The sequence below is a fragment of the Telmatherina bonti genome, assembly GCF_933228915.1.
Source record: "Telmatherina bonti genome assembly, chromosome: 14".
NCBI lineage: Eukaryota > Metazoa > Chordata > Actinopteri > Atheriniformes > Telmatherinidae > Telmatherina > Telmatherina bonti.
The window spans coordinates 23,142,042-23,165,016 of NC_136612.1; the positions used below are offsets into that span (position 1 = coordinate 23,142,042).

The following is a 22,975-nucleotide window of genomic DNA, read 5'->3' on the forward strand; positions in this document are numbered from 1 at the left end:
AAAATGAAGCACAATCCTGTACCCATGGGTGCAGTTTACACCATTCAGAATTACGCTGTCATAAATTCTGGATCGGTTATATACTCCTTATTGTCCTGAATGGGAGTGGGGGATATTTTCGTCAATGCGACGATAGTGATGAACCCAGCGGTTTTCGAGCCAAAATTACCAAGACGGCACACGCCAAACATAAAACCAAGCGCACCCAACGTACCCCAAAATTGAACGTAGTGACGTAACGTCTTTGTGTTGGCAAATCATGGTTCACACTGGGCGGGCATTGTGGAGCTGTAGTTGAGAGTTAGCAGGCTAACTAGAGAAAGAAAGCTAACTAATCGTGAGAGTGGAAGTAGAGCTAACGTTAAAGGAAAAGACAACTGTCAAAAGACAAAGGAAAGCAGAAATTTTACATAAGTAAAAATTCTGTTAGATGACTTCATGACCCGATTTATAGCTAGTTGATCAAAGACGGTGTTTATCAGATGCCCGAGGAGCATTTTTGGATACTACATCGATTGTCCCATTTCCAAACGGAAACCATTTCTGGACAGACAGTTCGAGCTAGCTAACCTAGCTAAGTGAATAATCCAGGAGACTCTTCATTGTCACCTAAAAACTCATACTGAATGTTTTGTCTGTCATGAGTCCGGCCGGGTGCTCCCATGTGAACGGTTATAAGGTGGATAATTGGAAACAAAACCTTCGAGTCATTTACCAATGCTTTGTTTGGAGTGGTACTGCTGAGACCCGGAGACGCAAGGTAAAAACACAGGAACTGCAACGTTAGCTTCTGAAACAAAAACTCATTTCGATGTGCCACAGACACACATTTAATTAGTGTGAATATGTTGTCCCACATGAAGCACAATCACTGAAAGAGTTTAACAAAAATCCGCTCATACTGAAACTGCACTCCTGCAGCAGCAACACTGCTGTTAGCCAGCTAGGTTATCACCACCGGTAAGTTAGCTAGCTGTAGTACTGTATGCTTGATAAACTGCGGAAACCTGCAGCTTATTTGGAGTATTGACTGCAAAACTCAATTTGACTTTATTAATTGAAACATCTATGAAATAACCCTTTTGTCTTAAGCCAGTCAACACGGTTGGCTGTGTGGTTTTCTGGATGAGTAAACTTGGGGTTTTTGGAGAGTTGTGCCCACAGGCTAACAGTACTACACCAAATGGACCTATTGTGTATCTCCATTCACCAATGCTGGGTCCATAAAATAGCGGTTCTCCCTTGAGCATCCCGGATCTGTGTATACGACCCTGGTTATTTGCTCAGTAGTTTGAATGAGGAGACTTCAGCCGACTGCTTTAGTGCTAGTTTCTCTGGACTGATCCTACACCTGCTCGGCCTACACCGCTCCCAGTAGTTCTCGACAATGTGATGTCATTTTCCCACCCTTACTCTTCCTCGTTGTCAGCTGTTTCTCACTGTTTTTTTCGTGACATTAACACAAAACGTAGCTTTGTCTTCACTTAAACAATTTGTTGTTTGCTCATCAGAAGTCCATGCTTTTCTTATATATGTCCTACGTTTCTATGTCGTTGTGATAAATTAGGTTCCTCAGAGTGATGCAGGATGGACAGAGCTGGTGAGTTGATGCTTATCCCCTCCTCTTCTTCACTGACATAATGCAGGTAGATGAATGAGCGCTGGCTTGCTTTCTCTCCACTTCTTACCCACCTGCTGCAGTGCCTCTTCATGTAATGGACTGAATATTAAATGTAAAGGACTGTAGTAGGAGAAAATAGCCTCATTCTTGAATTAGTGTGCTTACACAGGAAAGAGTATAAGGCTACAAATTAGTCTGATCAAAGCAACTAAAAGGAGGGCTTTATTATTGTCTCTATTTCTAAGACCACCCTTCTAGACAAGGGGTGTCCAAAGTCGATTCTGAAGGGTTTTATGGGGTTTCCCTGCTTCGTCATACCTGACTTAAACTCAATGTGTCCAACAGCTTATGAAGTTCTGCACATGACTCATTCATTTGAATCAGGTGTGTTGGAGCAGGGAAAGGTCATAAATGTGCAGGACATACCTCTAATAGGAAGGGGACCATAGTATAAAACTGTCATCTTTATCGGTAAGTCTATTGCATTGTGTGCTGCCCTTAATGTCATTTTAACAAAGCAATATCATCTCCCCATTGTGTGACTTATATCAGGTTGTGTCTACTGTGCGATCAACCCAGGTCCCACTCCAGACTACTTCCAGTAGTGTTAATCTGTCAGTTGTGCACAGTCTCCTACCCTGAGACAACATTGTTGTGAAGTGGTGCTAAACAGATAAAGCTGAATTGAATAGAATTAAATTGGATTATATGTGTAAAATGGGCAACTCTGGACAATGTCCAGACACAATGACCCAAACACTGAGTTCATGTGTCAAATTGTTCAGTCTGACATCACATTCTGAAGAACATGGCTACCTTTATCCTTCCTGCTTTACCACTGAGCCCCAACCATCTTGAATTTTTGGTGGTATACTGTATGAAATACAATCAAGTAAGAAGTTTGATATTTTTTATCGTGGTAAAGTTTAGATAAAGGATTTTTTGGGAATTGTAATATTACAATTGGCATTTTAAAGTTGGATTATAATGTATATATCTTTGATAAATCACTTTTAATCATTTGCTGATGCAGTTGTTTATTCTTTCAAATGAGCATCACTTAGCTTTTCTTGCATATCATTGTCATTAAACATTTATCGTCTATAAAGCACTCGTACATAGCAAATAGTAAGCTTGTTATGTTTCTTTCATTGTACACTGTCCAGTAACGATGAATGTGTTTGTTTATTTCTGTTTACCCACTGCAGTCATACTGTTTGATAGATACATGTTACACAAATAAGATTTAAAATCAACTATACTTGTAATTGCTATCTTATAGCCTTGCTGTGTGTGAACAGTTCTGTTGTTGTGACATGAGAGATTAAAGAGGATAAAGAAGAAAAGTGTTGCTGAATTAAAGTCCAGATTTACTTTATTCAGTCTTCAGGCCCCCCTGCTTTTAATTGATCCTCTTTACCCCTCACCTCATGTGATAATCAGAGCAGGAGTTGCTTCAGTGCAGTACATGCTGTAAATTCTCATAAGTGTAAATGAAGGATTTGTTGAGTTTTGGATTAGCTAGTAATGCCCGAATTAACGTCATTTTAACATTGTGGAACACTTAAACAGAATGTATATCTGCTCTTCCTCTGTCAAAATTTGGAGCAATAGATTAGTTACAATGAGGGGTACTCGGAATCTCTGAGGTTGATAAGACGAGCTTATCACTGCATTGCTCACAGCATATCGTTTTCTGACAACGGCACACACGTAGTAAGCGCTGCAATTTTTAAAGGAGCAGATATTTGGTTGTAATCTTGTTTCATTAGCCAGTGTCTTGGAGCCTGAGTTGCTGCTTGTCACCTATTCTTTGATTTCTTTTTTCATTCTTTTTAGTGTGTCCTCAGCAGCTGTCATCCTCTCTACCTTAGGCTAAAATCAATTCTCAGGTGATGTGCAAGAACATTGGTTGGAAATCTGTCACCTGCTCTGCATTCTGACTTCTGAGTCTGAAATCTATATGACTGACAGACAGACAGCAGAAGGAAAAGAAGTGATGGGAGTTTATAGGGGAAACATCATGACACTGTGTGGCTTTTTGTTTCCAATTTCTGATTTTGGAACAATTTGCATAATAATTAGTTTAGAATGTTGGTTTGCATTTTAAATGCCCCATTTATCAGAAATGAATATTTACCTTGACATAACATGAAGTTATGCAGTATTAGGAAAGCATATTGTGACAATATGCTTTCGTCCCGATTCGATTTGCTGGGTGACAATTTGATTTAAATAGCAATTCTCATGATTCTTTAATATTGCTGATTTTTGCACACTAAAAACAAAAAAATCTATAAATATATACAAAAGTATTTTTGATTTTTTTTTTCTTTTCTTAATTTCAATGAGGCAATTTTATAATGGATTTATAATGGAATTATTTTTTTAAAATAATTATTTTTTAACACAAAAAAAAATCAATTAAAAATGTAAATTTAAAAAAAATCCCAATATTAGTTTTTTTTGATTCAATTCCCCACTTAATATAACTGGATTTTAACTTGATCACTAATTCTTAATACATCGATATCCACAAATATCAACCATAGTGTACTTGTGTTATTAAGAAGAAAAAGGTTTTCCCTTCAGTGTTACTGGGGAGAAACCATCAGACCAAAGGTTTATTGTAAATCTGTATACTGAAGACCCAAAGCTTTGATTCTTCCGTCCTTGAAGAAACTGGGATGCATGGACGCAAAGCATCTACTCCAAACGACATCGCTAACATGAATTTATGATTTCCTTTTGGACTTCATTATATTTTCTTTCCACATGAAATGTATGGTGCAGCTTATTTGTCTTGATTGTCCAAAACTGGTAGGCCGAGAGGTTTCACCCAAGAAACAGTAGACCGGAGAGAAAATATTATCTCACACTCCCACACACACACACACACACCCCCATCTTTCCTCTGGGGTCTGAATTTGTCTTTCACTCTGCTGTCATTTTGTGAAGGGTTGGTGTTTGTCAGGGATTGGGACAGATTATAAACCTTTGTTTGTCTTTTAGCAATTTTCTAATGTTTCCTTCTCAATTCATGAGAAAGTTTTATTCAAGCAGATGTGGACTGAAACTTGCCGTCACTTTTTAATATCCGGAATCTCTGTTGTTTACTTGGCTGCAATTCCAGGATGTTTTTTTTTTTTTTTTTTTTTTTGCTTTTTTCTGCTTTAAGTTTAGTCTTTGTGATACTATGTTGTGTAACTATGAATTCATGCCCTGTTTATTTATCTTAGGGGTGGACGGCTTGCTGCTGTCAGCCAGACTATATACTGGCTTATTATGCTGTTTCAATGTAGATGAAGAGCTTGGATGCAGTTAAATCTGAGATATCTCAAGTTGAACGGGAACTGGATGAGATGAAAGCGGGTTGGGAGGGATTGGTAGAATTTTACAGTAGCGACTGCTTTGAAGAGTTTGATGTCACTTTCATTTAGGGAGTGAGGGTCATGATTAGAGAGTTGGCTGAGCTTTCATTTTCTACTTTTGACAAATCATATATGATCAGAAGAGGCAGCACCTTTATAACCTTGATGCTGGACATTTGCTGTTAATGTCAGAGGAAGGAAAATGGATATATTTTCATGGATGACACATTTATGTTGTTCCTTTCCCTCTCTACTTTCTGTTGACATGCACACAAACACGCACACACAAGTGAATACAGCAAGGCACGACTCATTCCAAGCAGTAGCTGATTTTAGTGCTTTGAGCAGATCTCTTTGTCAGATCTATCTCCATCACATCACAGGCATGCGCTGTGACTCATCAGCATACATTTGTAACAGTGGGATCTATTCCTGAGCACTCTTCATATTGCTTTATTTGTCCCTGTTTTGTGAGTTCTCCCACACTGCTACTTCCTCTTTTTCTTGCTTTCAGTTATTCATTTTTTTCTGTTTGTGAACTTCGTTTAACCCAATGCATGCAAGCTGCTTCTTGAATATCCTATAAAATCAGAAAAATATCTGCTTATGTTGAAAAATGCTAATACTTTTATAAATTATATAAAACCTTAAGTGTTTAAAAAAAAAAAAAAAATCAAAAATTGCAATTATTTACCGTACACTGAGGTTTACTTTTGAATTTTCTGAAATTTCAGAACTAAGTTTCCCCTTTTTTTCCTCCCTTGCCATCCTGTTCTTTTCCCTCATTGCTCATATAAAACAGGATGATTTCAGATGTTGCATCTCGCTCCTATCAAGTCCCATTTCTTCCATGTCGGCATGCTCCCTGTCACTCCTGTCTTTTTTGATGTGGTTGTGGTTCATCAGGAACCGTGACTGGGATTTGGTGACTCAGATTAAACAAATGTAAACTCCTCCTGGGGTAATAGTGGGACTTGTGTGTCACTTTGTGCTTTCCTCTTTGCCTCTCAGGTTTTCTGATGCAGAAAATCTGGCATTTCTATATTTAACAACTTGTAAAAGCTACAGGCTATGTAGCATACTTAATCATGTTTTCTTTTATTCTCGCAGATGCACTTTTCACAATCAATGCTTGTTTTTTCCTTTTTTAAATTGCCAGCTGTGCCTTAAAATGAGAAAATATGTGATCTGCCAATGGGCTCTTGCATCTCATCCATCTCCCTGGTGGTCATGGAGATAGATGGAATGTTTCATGAGAGTGCTAGCTCAACAGCGATGATGGAGGAAATACACCTGCAAAGTTTATAAATTAATTCTTGCGTTAGGTAGTTGGTCATTTGCAAAGGGTATCGTAATATGAGCCTTAGATTTAAGTATGAGTTTGTATCACTGATAAAGAGTGTGGGGTTGGATTAAACTCCTCTTTGCGAGACTCCCCCAACTTTGCTCTCAGCTCCTTCTTGGAAGACATTTCCATTTTGACTGATGCCCCTTTCCAACTTTCCCTTCGACTGACCCTTTCCCCCCCCCCCCTTTATTGCTCTCCCTTCACCCAGAAATAACACTTCTTATGTGATTGTCCAACAAGCTTTAGAAAAGCATCATTGCTACAAAACATGCTGGTCATGGCCTGAATGCGCCCGAGGCTGCTGTCCAGCCCTCCCTCAGTACCACCATCTGGCTAATGAGCTGTCAGTCTTTCTTCAGTGGCTGTCCAAGTCCAGAACCAAGAGGCCATCAATCTCTTTCAGTGTGGACGCTGTTATTCCCTATTGTGAAAGCCGTGGACCCAAGTGACGACTGTTCTTTGACTGGGCTTTATGTCTGGGGCTGCCTCTGTCCTTGTGAGAACGATGAAGATTGTTGCATCAGATTGTTGTGAGATAATTTAGCACACAAGTCTGCTTAATATAAGTCACTTTTAATGGCTCTGTAGTGCACTAATAGCTCCTCTGTGCCTCTGTTCTGAAGTGCTTATAGGTTTTCCTGTATGTAATGTTAAAGGCTCTGCAGAACTTGATTGGTGTTGTGGGGATAGAGAAGAAATAAATGTGATCTGAGAATGCAAGCACACCTTTCAGGATCTTTGCACCAATCATGTTAGATGAGCAGTCTCCCTTTGATTTGTGTCTGAATAAGTGCCATTTTGGGCCAGCAGCGTGATATTGCCATGTTGTTGCTGCAAGGTTTTACAAATGAGCACACAGCCTTTTGTTAACCTGTCTGTAGACACACTCTCTTTCCTCTTTTTATTTGCCTATATTTTTTCTTCCTGACAAATTTTATCCCTACTTATCGCCAGCCTACCAATTAATGAACTAACATAATGTTTGCTGGATGTGTGTGTTGTGCCTTTCTGCAGTGGTGTATTATGTACTTTTAAAGGTAGTGTCACTTGATATTAAACATTGGCTTGGTGTATATTTTCAGTGTAATAACCCAAGTCAGGGTTATTATACTGACCTAAAGCCTGTACAACCTCAAACCCCTGAGCACAGAGGGAGCTGCTCCATCCATAATTTATTCCATTTTTTTTTCTTTTCCTGGAGATGGCAAGCAGCAACACTCCATAGGCTGAGACTTGGGGTTTAGCTATAATGTCCTTTATAGCTCTGTGTGACAGTATGAGGCTAAACTATGCACCAACAATCACTCATGTCTCCCACTACTCTGATTCATTTGGTGGAAATGCATTCTCAAGCAAAGCCTACACAGCATGTCATTGTCAACAGAGGTTATAAGGAACCAATGGAGGACAGACATGAAAAGAGAGCAGAAGAAGATTCATATAGTGTACATCTCCAGGGCAGCTTACTGAGAGCGAATGTTGCAAGCCCAACGTAGTCGGGTGGGGGGAGCAGGACTAGACTACAACATCATCCTGGCAAGGCACTGACAGGCAGCATCCCTACGGGCTCAGTCGGCAGCCCGCTTCTGGAGCATCACCATCAGTTTCCCCAGCCTACTCTGTCGTGTTCATTTTAAATACAGAATAAAAGAGGATGATGAATGCTATTTGTGCATATTTGTGCCTGACTACTTTGAACAAATGTTTAACAACGTGTGCTTGTTTGTGTGGAGTTTATGCAAATGTCTATAGGAACACATGCAGAATATAATTCATACCGTTGTACTTTTAGAGTATGAGGATGTGTGAGTTGACAGCATGCACTGGCATGAAAATGTTAGCAGCATGGTGAGTCACTGTTCTCATATAACCATGCTCTCTCATCTGTATGGACTCTCTCCTCCCCTCCCTCCTGTGCTTTTTGCAGCAGGAGCGTGCTCAGTAGAGCCAGACCTTTGTCCACATCATAATTGTTGTCGTCATTCCGCCCGCTCCTCGGTTACAGCTCATCACATCACTGGCTGTGCTGGATATGAATGCATCAACTTAAATGCTGATGGAGGGGCAATGCACCCGTACTGAGAGAATGCAAGAGTGGAGTCCAAGTGGGAAGTGTGGTTGGTAGTTATGGTCAGCAGTTTTTACAACTTTGGAGGATTCATAGTTGTTGGAGCAGGGTTGTTTTAGCATAGTACTATTCACATCCCCAGTGGGCCTTATTCATATAAGGTCCACTGCTATGTAAATGCTATGTAAGTTCACAGTGGGCCTTATTCATATAAGGCCCACTGCTATGTAAATGCTATGTAAGTTCACAGTGGGCCTTATTCATATAAGGCCCACTGCTATGTAAATGCTATGTAAGTTCACAGTAAAGATGCGTTATAAATCTTTTCCTTCGCCCAATGCCTTTTTATCTATCCCTCCATCAATCAACAGCTTTGAACTTGGACACTGCACACACAATACAGCCTGACTGGCCTCAAAGAGGGGTGTTACAGATGGAAGATGCGGCCTTGTGAGGCATGAACATGAGCTTGCTACCTGCGTGACACTTGTTTCAGTCATCTGAGCCGGTGGCTGATCAATAGCTGATCTAATAGAACATTAAACGCCCTGGGCACAGACAAAGATGCAGCACTGCTGACATGGGAATAGACATCTTCTGTACCATTGTCAGAGGGAGAGAAGGGAGGGAGCGGTATTTTTTTTTTTTGCTGGGGTGGGGGTGTCTCTGAAGAGATGTTGAAGCAAAGGATGGTGAGAAAGAGGGCAAGGGGTGGCACTTTCAAGGTTTCTTTATTTGACTTGGCCTGTGGTGCATTGGAGGAACGGGGATTAGATGCATCACTGCTGAAGCGAGATGGGTTGAGAGGCTGGCAACAGCATTCGTTTAGGATTTAGGCTGAACTTGTCTCTCGTTTTTAGACAGTATGTGCCTGAATTGTTTTTTTTCTAACGAATGCATGAGCTTTCTTTAGGCTATTAAAATCACTCGCTTTCTGTCTTTACTATATTTTTTCTCTTTGCAAATTTGTGATATAAGCTTTCACGTAAAAAGTTTAGATATATCGGTTTTCGTGACATTTTGTCTTCTTGTTAGTACTCGGTCACTCGTCTTCAAAAAGCTCTCCTCTTTTCTTTGTTGCAGTGCGTTCTTTTCAACGCTCGTTCAGACATGGCTGACTAACAGACCTCTTTGAATAAAAAAGAGCTTTGAGTTTATGGCCGTGAATATCCTCCCTGCTTCAGTGTCATCACAACATATCCCTATCAAACCATGCCTACTAATGTCCAGCCAAAACGCAGGGCTGACGGAGAGTTTTTTTTTTTTTTTGTTTATTTTTTGGCCACTGGCAGCAGCATTACATCGGTACCATATTTCTTGCACTTTGCCACAATCATTCCCAAGTAAATATTTGATCACAATCTACTGCCTGGTGGTTTGGCTAAGCTGAACATTGCCAAGCGTACACAGCGAGTATATCCCAACCCTAACAGTTGTCCTGCATGGGCCTGGTCTTTCAGTGTTGCGCCCACCTGCTCCTGTTAAATTTCCATCCACTCCCACATACAAGATGTATCAGTTTAGCTGAAATTTAGCACGCAGTGTGAAATTCATTTTTATTGAAAATGAGTCGGCCATCTGTCTCAATGAAAATGAGCTGCATTAGTTTCTATTAAGTCCCTTTCAGACGCGAATTGCTTTTTGTAACAGCGGCAAATGTTGGAGCTTGTAGAATACACATCTGAGTTTTATAATCAGCAATGTAGCTGCTGTGGGTTAAATTTGACATGTGGTCATCTGTTCCAAGGTTATCATGAAATAATACTACTGTGCTATATAAAATGTTCTCCTTCATGGATTTCTTTAATAATTAACTACAGCACTTATTTTTCCCCTTTTTAGTGTCGCACAGTTTGAACAGTTTCACATAAGGACACATAGTAGCTGATATTTGCAAGTTAAGAAAAATATCATGTTTTTCTCCAGGTAATGATACAGTCGCAGTAGTGCAGTTAGATCACTGTTTGTTCAATAAGCTTAAAATCATTGGAATAGTGAATTTTTCAGGAGCTTCCTTCCTCTGCTGCTTTTTTTTTTTATTTTACAGTTACTTTACTTGATAATATGAATCATAACCTTTTAAAATAAAATATAATATTAGTTGTGAAGTTTTCATTCATCATGTGGGTTTTTAAAAATCAACACAACTACCTTTATTATTACAATAAACAGAATATCTCACTTGACTATGTAAAGTTCAACGAGGATGTTCAAATTTGTGTGTTTGTGTCATCCAGATAGAAGGAAGTTAAATAAACTGGAACAACCTCTTTTATTTCACTGGTAACATTTGATGGTGTCTAGTTTCACTATTGTTTCTTTAGATAAAAGTTGTCAGTCGGCAGACAATGCTGTACAGGTCCACTGAGTTCATCTTCAGTATCTTTAGGGTGGGTGCCCGCTTTGCAGGCTAGTTTTATACTATTGTGCCAGAAATGGAAAAACTGATCTTCAGTTTGAGTCAGTAGTTCTGTTTCATTATGAATCTTACCTGCTTCTTATTTTCTTTCCTTCTGCTTGTCTCTTGAGTGGGCGGCTCATTGCAGAATGTCTGCACCTTTTCCCCCCTCCTCCAGTTACTCAGAGCATGCAGATTGCGTATTCTAGTTCACATTATGCAAAACAGAAAGTGTTAGGAGCACCAAAGATTTTGTATTTGCGACAATCATTGTTCTTTTTTGTTATATATCATGTTAGTTGGTTCATTTATCCATTTTATGTTTTTCTTGAAAATTCTTTTTAGAATGACTTTACATCTGCACAGTCTGTTATTTATTTTCTGTTGTCATTGTGTTACTTTGACACGATGTCTCTCTTAAGATACGAGTCCTAATAAAACCAGAAGGTTTTGACTGGACTCACAAACAGAATGTGTCACAATTGGCTCCTCTGCGTGAGTGGTACTCCAACTTTTTTGAGTCACGACTTCCAAGATAACAAATGTTGGTGTTCGCATTGTGACCGCTACTGCCGTGCGATGACTGAGTGATTTATTGTATGATATATCAAATGGGTGATCTTGCAGCCATTCTCTAAATGTACGTCTGGAAAACTGTCAGAATCCTTATATATGAGGAAGATACAGTGGTTTTTTGTAGTTTTGGTTCACTGCTGAGAGAAGGCACCTACAGCCCCAAAATCAGCTTCTCTCTCCGAGATGACGCCAAATTCCCAACTCCCAGTTTGAGAACTGAATCTAGACTTTTTTTTTTTTTTTTTTTTTTTTTTTTTGGACTGTCTCTCTGCATTTTCCCATTTGGAGTTGGGTCTTCTTGTCAGGATAAATTGAACATCTTGTCACAGTCTTTGTGTAAAAGATTTGTACACATTTGCTTCATGACTACCAAATACAATGCGGATTGTTGATAAGTTTAGAGCTTGGATTGACTTATTGCAGGTTTGACATTGGTGTCAGGCATTCTAATGCAAAATTTTCGGGTCTTTTTTAAGTGTTTGCGTCCAACCACTCAGACACACTGTGATGTGTGTGCTAAATTTTTGTGCCTCCTTCTATGTGCATGACAAACATTAAATCCCATTTTGCCAGAATGTGTTAAAGGGTGAAGGATTCTGTATGGAATATGTTGCTGCTTTTCAACTGCAATCAATTTGTGAACAGGCTGAACAGTCTTCAGTCTGCTTTTATATCGAGTTGATTCAAGCACCGTGACCTCCGAAGTGTTTGTGTGACTGACGGAAAGATGGAAATCTGTTTTCGGCAGAAAGAGATCCACTCAGTACCCTGTCCGTCCTTGTTATTAATTCCTTTTCTCCTCTGTCGCCCCTCAACCCCCCTCCTCCCCTGGGTCTTTTTCTACAGGCCAAGTCGTGTATCTGTCACATGTGTGGGGCACACCTGAACCGGCTCCATTCTTGTCTGTACTGCGTCTTTTTTGGCTGTTTTACGAAGAAACACATCCACGAACATGCAAAAAACAAAAGACACAATCTAGGTAAGTCACCCACTGGTTCGTGAAACATGAATGTACAGTATCTAATGGGTCTTGAAGCTGTTTTATCTTAACTATTGTGATGTGACTTATCAATGCCCATTGCAACATCTAGACTCATTCCCTGCCTTAAAATTCCCCTGCATCGTTGTCTTTCTGCAATACACACTCATCATTTAAAACTACACTGTTATATTGCTTTATACGTTCTGTTGAAGGAATGCCAATAATGCACCTGATTCCACTGAGAAGAGGTTTAATTACCTCCACTTAGCTTTTGTTATTATAATCATTTGATAATTTAGCTAGATTGGAGAATATCCTACAAAACCATTGTTGAACATCTTGTTTAAAAAAAAAAAGGTAAGAATTTCATTTGGATTCTTAATATGACCCTCAATCACCTTGTAGCAACCCACATTACCATCTGCATTTAATTATGGGAAGTGGATTTCTGCTCCTGTGACATCCACTAACCTTAAACCACTGGATGGTTCCTGCTGTGGTGCCATTTGATTGATTACTTCAGAGGCTATGACACTCAGCAGTATTGGTTTTCTGAAAAGGTCGGATGTCATCCCTGTCATGCAGAACATTTTAGCTTTTGAGTGTATGCAAATAAATAAATAAGTAAAAGGTGGCCTTTGGTTGATTTTAACTGGGTAACTATTATGAGTGCAAGATTAATTAAAAACCTTAAGACATTGTTCAAGCGGCAGTAATGAACTTTTGCAGATTTTCTTTGTGAGGTGCCCCTAAAAAAAAAGCTAATTCAGCATTCATCCTGCATCCTACCTGTATTCTACAATACTGGCTGCAAGTGTCGTTTCATGTTCAGTCATTATTTATCAAGGCCATTTAATGCAAATTTCCAAGCTTTTTGAATCCAGTGACTTCTCTATCATAATGTAACAAACTAATGCGAGGTAAAGAGAATGGTTTCAGTGTGGGAGAAAAAGAAAACCTGTCAGGATAGTGGGCAGAAAACATTGACTGCAGAAGACCTGAAAGATTTAGCAAACTGGAGTTGCGATGTAGTGATCCACTAAACCTTGTTTGAACCCAGTGAAATAAATCTGTATGTAATTTGTAACTTCACGCTTTTAAAGCACCTGATGCAGAATTTTGTACATTTGAAATCTTCCTTCAAATGACTTTGATAATGGAATTAAAACAGCTACTATCTGAAACAAACAAAAAATAGGTTTTGGACAATGTTCCTGTTTGTTTACTGGATGAAGATTTGTATTTAAAGACTCTTTTAAAGAAGTGTTTCATCTTTAACTCCTTGCCTTTTAAACTGATTTTTATTGCCAGTGCTTTTCACAAAGAGATTATCCAAACAGTTAGTTTTATAGATCTATATCGCTTGCGAGTATAAAACCATTTTACTTTTGTTTCTTACGCACCTTTCTAAAAAAAAAAAAAAAAAAAAAAAAAAAAAAAAAGTGGAATACACTTAGTGTTAAAGGTTTTGCATCATATATTTCTAATAATATTTGTTACAGTTCAAATAAGAGTAGTTTTTTTTGGGATGATTTTGACCGAACTGTTTTGTTTGTGGAAATCATGTGTTCTGGGTCAGATGATAAAAACAATTTTAATATTTATTATTGGGGTAAAATGTAAAAAATGTCCCACAAACACCAATCATCTAGTAGCCACAAAAAAAAATTGGAATTTGGATATAAAAAAAAAAATATATATATATATTTTTTTTTTCTATGAATCACGTTTTGTATTTTCTGTTTATTCTCTTGAAATTATGCCACATATACAAGCAAATACTGCTGAACTAACTGAACAAACAGTTTCATTTTGGGTTACGTCCTCTTCTCACCAGTCAAGGAGTTGATCCTCCTCTTCACAGCAGTTCTTTACTATTTCAATATGACAGCCGAGGCCAGTTAAATCCTGCTCTTTTCACTGTCATCCCCACTTCACGGTGCAGTAAGGGAGAGGAGAAGCTTTTCCTAACTCACAGCTATTAAAAGGTCTCATTTCAGCCTAACATGCCAATTATCCTTAGTAACATACTAATAAGCAAGATTTAGATATTACCCTCATGGAGGCTAGCTAATTATGACACCGGTGGTGACAGTAGTGTGGCTGTTATTGCCATTTTAAGACGACTACCATTTCAAATGTGGCTTAGTAGTTGCCTTAATGGTTTTAATTGATTTAATGCATTTCAACAGTTTGGCTGCATGCATGCACCCCAAGTGCAGGACTACAGTGTTAATTAACTTTGAGCTTTCCACAGGAGCTGCCCTGACAGTGGTACTCTGCTCATTTCTACCTCTAATCAAATTAATCCGAACTCCCCTGTCTGCCGTACGTCTCTAACGCAGGCTCTCTTCTCGGCCATCCTTCTACTTTATCGTTACTCCCCCTTTTGCTTTCTACTCTGAACAGTCTCGTCCTCAGTTCTGCTCAAATCATCTTCCCTTTTTCTGTCTGCTTGTTTCTCTTCCTTTTTGCATTCGTTCTGTTTTCCCCTATACATCCCTGTCCTTTCGTTCCCTCACCTTCTTCCCTCAGCTGAGCAGGACTGATGTCGTCCTAGCCATGTTTTGTGCCGTACTGAGACTAGTTGATACATTTTTCTATTTTCTATCTAAATAAGGTGCTGCAGGGCTACTCAATAATGTATGTGTTCTTGCTTCACAACATGGGAACTTACAGGAACACACACATACAACATTGTTACATTTTTTCCATATGATGCTGCAACTCACCTCCTTGCTGTGGGCAGTACCAAATATGGCTTGTTTTTGAAAAGAAAAAAAAAAAATTATGTACTGTTAGTCTAAATATAGATTGTCACGGCAACAGGTTGAGTAATATTGCCGTGGACTTTGAGAATGGAAGATGGTGGTATATGTGTTTAGCAAAAATCACAGGTGGGAGTGGGAACCAAATACATATCATATCTCATCATTTCCTCATCACACACAATGAGACGGTGAAACATTTGCCTCAAAGCTTGCTGAAATGGTGAAGTTGTAATAAATCCAAGGTGCTTTGCTTAGTTGCAAAAACGATTTGTAATAACTCATCCCCTCTCTGCTTCCCTCCAGCAATAGACTTATTATATGGTGGGATATATTGTTTTGTGTGTCAAGACTACATATACGACAAAGACATGGAGCAGATTGCCAAAGAGGAACAGAGGAAAGCCTGGAAATGGCAAGGTATGGCATTCTGGTCAGAGAAAGGAATTCAGCTTTGAAACCATTTTCTCTCATATCTCACTTCAGCCACATTGGTGTTTTTGTGTTCACAGGTATCGGGGAAAAATACACAACATGGGAGCCGACCAAGAGGGAACTAGATTTATTACGACACAATCCAAAGCGAAGGAAAATCACTACAAACTGTACCATAGGTGGGCAATCGAGCTTGGTGTTCGTCTACGCGTCTTAATCAGTAGAGCTTTTCATTCTTTGACAGTTTTCTGTGTGCATGCTGTGTGTAAATTGTGTCAGTGCACTCAGGGGTCACTCATGCATTTAACTGTGATACCCAAGGTCAGTTGCACTGGGTCGTCATGCAAGCAGTGCACAGCGAGAGGCAGAACACAATGTTCCTCATAGATAGACACACACCAACAACAGGCTGGTGTTTGTTGCTCTTTGTGCAGAAGGACTTCTTCTTTTCTTGTTTTCACAACCAGTTGCTTTGTTGTATCCTTCTGTTCTGTAGTCACTCTCACTTTTAACACATTGTCACCGTAACCTTTATCTGAGTTGTCCTTTCAGATCATTAGCCAGCTCGATTAGTCAGCCTAACTGGCAATAACTGTGTTGTTGTGTGTGTGTATTCATGCCAGGACCAATATAATGTGTTTAAGCTCCCACTGAGCATTCTCTTATCAAACCAGTCCTCAGTTGGATTAGACCCAAGACCAGGCTGTGCTTCACCTGTTCAGTGATGGACTGTACATTAATTAATTTGCAGGTTTGGGTTCTTCTCCAGGATACACACAGTTTTTCTGGCGGACTTGACCCAACACTGTACTGTTCAGCCATGAACCAAACGGATTGGAGAAGCCTTCAAACACCCTCTCTTTATTTACTTTGTTTTATAATATAGATGCAAATTTGAACAGACTGAAAAACATCTCAAAAGAAATTCAATTTATAGAAATATTTTGACTCAGATTGTACTCAGCTGCACCCATTCTTGAGATTTATCGGCAAAGTCCCACTATTAATACTGCATGTTATGACAAAAACCAAGTCCTGGCATACTAGAATCTCTGGAGTGGCAAGCCTGTGGCCAGTCATACTTCTGTAGTGTTGATCTGTTAACTCCTGTTGTCAGATCTTTACACTTGCTTAAATGAACTGACTTCAAATCTTGCTGTCAGTTTGCAAAGCAATAAATGGTTTAGGGCTCAAACACATTCAGGATCTTGTGGTTTGTTATGAACTGACCAGATCCCGCAGGTCATCAGGGTCAAGCCATGATTTTCTGTTCCCAGAGTCACAGCAGAACATTGAGAGGCAACATTTAGTTTTTTTTATGTTCCTCACACATGGAACAAACTCTCAGATAACTGTAGGTCTGCCAAAACTCCAACAGTTCCCCCCCACCCAATTCCTCATATAGCAACTTATACTTAATTTGTTTTATCTTCTACTGCAGATTGTTTGTCTTTATTTCATTTCTTTGGTTTCTTTGTAACGTTTGTTGGTAATGTACTTGTTAATACTTCCTCTACATCAAGCTGTAATGCTCCTGATGTTTTATGTGAAGCACTTTAGATGGTCTTGCATATGAAATGTGCTATACAAATAAACTAGCCTTGCCTTACATAGGGTTTAAAACATTGCCTAAGGTTTTAAGTTTTCTAAGACACAATTTATTGCAGAAACGACCTTCTCCATAGCATTCCACAGCCTTTATGGTGAAGTGGTTAGCTCAGTTCCACCGATGAGTAAAAGCCAGATGATGGCCCATTTGGAGTTTGTTATAGTGAAAGGTCTTAAAGGTGATTATGTAAAGCTTTCTTGAGTTAGATGAAACAAAAAACTGTTCCCTCTGGAATTGACTTCACTTGCTATGCTCTGGAAACATTAAGCATGCCTATCCTCTGGCTAATACCATTCATAGTGCATGGAACTGGAGGCAATATTTTAAGGAGTGATGAGGAAAAGCAGGAGTATCTCAGAGATTTCACAGGTATCTTTAAATGACCCGCACTAAAACCCAGGCATGCATTTGTGAAGAGGTTTTAAGCTGACTCTTGTCATAAGCTTGTCACCCAACCTGATGAGGCTTGAGAATGAGGAGAGGAGGAATGGGATGAGTATAAACCTCTTAAGAATTATCCAAAGAAGTCCTGGCTTCCACTTAGTACCAAATTATTGGTTTGAGTATCTGTAAATAGGAGATTATAAATTTTGCCAAGTTTCCATTTGAAATGAAATCTACAATGAAAGGTTTGTTGAATTTTAAATTAGGCTAAATTTAAACGAGCTACGGTACTTAGCGATTCTATATGTTGAGCCACAAATGAAGCTGTTACATTTTTTTTTTCCCATTTAATTGGTGATTATTTAAATCTCGGCTGCCAGCAGTATGAGTGTAAAATGAGTGCTGTCTTACCCTGGTGCTCTTCTCATGCCTCTCTATCTCTCATCTTGCTTTGCAGGTTTACGAGGGCTAATTAACCTGGGCAACACATGTTTCATGAACTGTATTGTTCAGGCCCTAACACACACACCTCTGCTGCGGGACTTCTTTCTCTCTGACAGACACAAGTGCGAAATGCAATCAAACTCCTGTCTGGTGTGTGAGATGTCGCAGCTTTTTCAAGAGGTATTATGCTCACTTCTTATGTGTGAACTTTGAACTTATGTCTGTTAAATCGCACAAATCTAGCTGTATTTTTGGCTAACTTACAGATATAATTTGGGATGTGATTTAGCAGGCAACATGACAACGACAATATATTTTTCTCGAGGGAAAAACCTGCCTGCAAGGAATGTACTGATCCACATTTAATTAAAGTGGTAGAATGTAGAATAAAACTAATATGTAAATTATGTTAATTCAAAATATCCAAATCATTTTCACTTCTATATAATCAAAAATCAGGTAGAAATGATATGTCATCTGTACTGTTCCTACATACTACAATACATTACTAACTGAATGTGTGGGGAAACACATGTAAGACAGCATTTCTAATTTTAAAAAAACACACACACAAAAAAAACATAAGAATAATCTCGAAATCCACTTTGGTATTCAAAGGTTTTTCCAACTAAGACGGGTCAATACAGTCTCAGAGGAACATGCATGTTTAGAAAACCAGTTGTGAGAACAAATGCTAAACATTACTGTGCCTCTACAAGAGGCATTCAATAATGCACTGAGGACACAAGACATGTCAGTTAATAGGACAAAATAAACAAATGATAAAAGATCACATTATTAAAAGTTATGATCTGTCTATAAGACATGTTGAAAGCAATGATGAGAATAATTGTTTTGTGTTATGGTTTGTAATTTGCTTAAATAGCTTTATGAAATGCTGTAAATGTGCAAATTTAGGTTATTGACAAAATTAGTTTTTGACTAGACTAACTTCAGCTTAAACACCTTCTGAACACTGAATGTTTAGCTTTTGTGTATGAAATGTTTGCATTTAACAATTTATTTATTTATTTTAGCTTATTAGCAAAAAAGCACTTTTTATTGAACCTGATCAGTCAGAGCAGATTATTTTTCACAGCCATATTTCATACTTAAGACCTAAGAGTTGGATCACGTGGTCCCCAGTCAGTTTGAATGGCAATACCAGGTGTATATATAGGTATTTGATGTTAATATTTGTTGTAATATCAGATGATAGTATTTCAGAAATGCAGTCTACTTTCTGTCATCCAGCGTCAGGTGTTAACATCTTCTTGCTTTTCTCGCAGTTCAGCTCTCGGCTGTCATTTGCTTCATGATAATAGAACAGAGTTCTTCATGATTAATCCCCTTTTCTTATTCACATGTTTTCTGTTGCTAACCTGTTAGCACTAAATGCTAATTGTCAGTCAGTTGTTTCACAAAGGACATGTTGACTGATTTTAAATAACTTGACCCCGTCTGTGTTGTGGTTGTTGGTTGAGATGTGCAGCTCCCATCTCGGCAGCAGCTGCCATCCAGGGCAGACCTGAGATGAGGGTAGGCCGGTGCTTACAGTGGCGTTCTTGTTTCCATCCCAGGGGAACACTCTAAAACAGTGATTCTCAAACTTTTTGAGCCACAATCCTTAAGATGACATACTTTGTTGTTCGCAAACCTCGACCCCACGCAACGACTGAGTGATTCATCTCGCAGCCATCCTCTAAATGTACAGCTGGAAAACTGTCAGAATCTTTATTAATAAAGGGAATAAGGTGGTTTTTGGAGGATTCGGTTTACCGCTGTGATAAAGTGCCTACATGCCCAAAATCAACTTCTCTTGTGAACATAGTGCCAAATTCATATTTCTAATATGGTGTGTTTATTAATGCTGTTGCGTCTGCATTACGTGAGGATTAAGTTGCAATATTGGTTTAGTTTTGACAGCCTTGGTAAGAATCTCAAATTTATTTGATAAATGTAGATTATATATGTTTTCCAATTATCTTGGGGCCCCGCCCCCATGGCTGTCCAAACCCCTAGTTTGAGATCCACTGCTCTAAACCACAGTTGCTTCTCTTATTAAAATATGCCAGGAAGATCATCAAGCTGCCAATGATGAGCAGAAGCTGCAGCTGAAACTGTTACTGATGCATTCAGATCCAGAGGCTGGGATGCTGCTCCATGCTTCAGGACCAATTGGCTGCTGCAAGAGCTTTACAGAGAAAGGGATAACTTCAGTTATTAATATAAAAATATTAAGTCCAAATGAAGAAGTTTATCATTCAGCTTATTTACCTATTTGTTATTCATCCACCAAGAGTATTACATAATGAGTGCCTGGTCTGCTCCCACGCTGCTTCACTTACACCCTCTTTCTCCACAGTATATACACGTCCACAGATGGCAAGTGGTGCTGCAATGTATGTGTTGAGTCGTCCCCCCCCCCATCCCAACAACAGACTTGCAGAAGCCTGTTAGATTTCATTTGGTTGAGGTTTTTTTTTTTTGGCCACATAAGATATGAAGGAAGTATGAACTAATCTCTTAAACCCCACAACGCAGATCAGGGTTCAGTATTGGGGCCTCATGTACAAAGTTGGTGAGAATGTGAAGAGAATGTGTACACCATGTTCCACGTATAAGTCGAGATGGACAAAGAAATACTTTTCATGGATCAGTGGGTACCATCACGCATACTTCTGACCAGGCTTGAGCATGTTCATACCCCCATGCAAACTGTTGTCATCAGAAAGTGACAAACTACAAAATACCAAAATGCTCCTTTATGAACTGATATGTTACTGTAAACTGTCTGAAGTCAAAATGGACTTTATAAAAAAAACAAAAAAACAAGCATTTGAGCGGATGATTTACGCCTTTTCAACCAAACTAAACCCCATTTACCTTCATTTCCCTGCATTTATTGTGCCATGATAAAATTCCATTAAAAACTGATCAGTTTTCTCTGTTTACGTCATGTTAACACTTTCAGACCTCAGTGAGTGCTGAATAAAAAGCACCCAACATGACACGCTCTTACTCTCACTGAAAATGCAACTCAGTGTCAGTTGATCATTTGAGTTAAGAACAAAACTCTTGGTAAAAGTTCCTACTCGAAGGATTTGACTGGTTCAAATCTAGCATGTCTTTGGGATCCCAGCTCAGTGTTGGTCGGCATACGGCCAGACTAGACTCGTGTCCCTCAGCAGCGGAGGTCGACATGTCTTAGATTTGTGTGCCTGCTTTTACTTCATTTTGGATTCAGCAGTCTGTATTTGTTTTAATAAATAATGAACTCCATTGGATCCCACTTCAGCTCCTTGTTTAGAGACTCCAGCATGATAAATGTTATATTGATCATCAGTAAAAACAAACCAGTCATTGTAACGTTTAAATATAAAATGATTGGATGCCAGAGTGTATATTATTAAAGAAGTGTCCTTATTTAGTTCAAATATTAATGGCTGAAAAAATGTCGATGGTTCAACTTGTTACTCCTCAGTGTAATAGTTCCACATTATTCGCACAACACAGATTACTTCACTATATTTGCTAAACTATTGTATTTAAGTAAAAAACATTTAAACTCTTTTATGCTACTCAATCCACCTATCTTCAACAGGCTCCAAGTGTGTGTTGGCTATTTTATTCTCTTCCCGTCTGATTCAACCTTATGTAAAATATTCCACTTTTTTTTTTTTCCACGTTTCTGGTATGTTTCTCAGTATGTAGGCTAAAAGGCAAAAACATACGATGTAATATTGTTATTTGCATATGGATCAATGGGAGGAGACAAGACGGTTCTGAAGCTGTACTCAGTTCCAATCTTCTCCATCTTTGCATTGTCACCCACCCTCAAACTGACAAAAGTTAAAAAGTCTGTCAGGTTCATAGAGCGACATTAGCATGGTATGCTTTCCTTCTTCCAACTCAATCAGACATCAGAGATAACTGCAAAGAATAAAGTACAGTGTGCATAACACCTACGTGTTGAAAAATAAGAGCCCTCTTTGGCAGTAATAAGCCTGCTTGTATCGCTTGCTTTCAGCTGAGCTCTGTTACTTTTTTAGCTACATCTTGTCGCTAAGAAAACCGCTCCTAGCCATTCTCTGACTTCTCTGCCGTGCTGTCATTGATGTTATATGTTGCTTTTCATTTCTACCTTTGGAGATATGTAGATGGAAGTGCTGGAGAGACACAGAAGTAATTGATTGTTTAAATGGATTGATTGAAAATTATGAAAAGTCTTCCAGCTATGAGATCTATGATGGCAAATTGTTGAATATTAGACTAGCCACCTTTCCTTCACTGATCTCCAATACTTGCTCCTAGTTCTACTCGGGTCACCGTTCACCCCACATTCCCTTCCGGCTGCTGCACCTGGTGTGGACTCATGCACGTCACCTCGCAGGCTACGAGCAGCAAGATGCCCACGAGTTCCTCATCGCAGCTTTGGATGTACTACATAGGCACTGCAAAGGAGACACCATCAGTAAGCTATGCACACATCTTTCTGATCAACACTGTGTGTGTGTGTGTGTGTGTGTGTGTGTCTGTGTGTGTGTGTGTGTGTGTGTGTGTGTGTGTATATATATATATATATATATATATATATATATATATATATATATATATAATGTGCACACATAAACTTTTCCTTTAAACAAAGTCATTTGAAAGTGCTTACTGTACTATATTTATGCCCGTTCTGCTGCCAGTGTAGGTTTTTATTTGAATTTAACAATTAAAATTAATGAGTCAAGATTGAGAAGTGAGTGTCACACTGAACCACCAACTGGGTCTGATCTGGCAGTAGCTCTACCCATGGAACATAGTCTCTTACATCCCTGGACACACTCTGAAGGAGACTGACAATTCCGTGTACCAAGAGGACACGAAGGATTCAGTGTAAAGAATGTCAATAGACCCTGCTGCAGTGTTATGATGGGCTGACTCATACAGAGTCAACTGTTAGACCTTCTCTGATTG

At 39.0% G+C, this 22,975-nt stretch overlaps 1 protein-coding gene across 1 annotated transcript in view; it reads left to right on the plus strand.

Moving 5' to 3' along the window:
- Positions 1-349: 349 nt before the first annotated feature.
- The window catches only part of LOC306765589 (ubiquitin carboxyl-terminal hydrolase 22-like), a 26,980-nt gene continuing 4,354 nt past the window's right edge, over positions 350-22,975 (plus strand). The window contains exons 1-7 of the mRNA XM_079253071.1: positions 350-760; positions 1,568-1,600; positions 12,229-12,361; positions 15,439-15,552; positions 15,645-15,746; positions 18,018-18,184; positions 22,319-22,478. Coding sequence (XP_079109197.1) covers positions 641-760; positions 1,568-1,600; positions 12,229-12,361; positions 15,439-15,552; positions 15,645-15,746; positions 18,018-18,184; positions 22,319-22,478 — 829 coding nt within the window. The 5' untranslated portion in view covers positions 350-640. The remainder of the gene's footprint in view (positions 761-1,567; positions 1,601-12,228; positions 12,362-15,438; positions 15,553-15,644; positions 15,747-18,017; positions 18,185-22,318; positions 22,479-22,975) is intronic.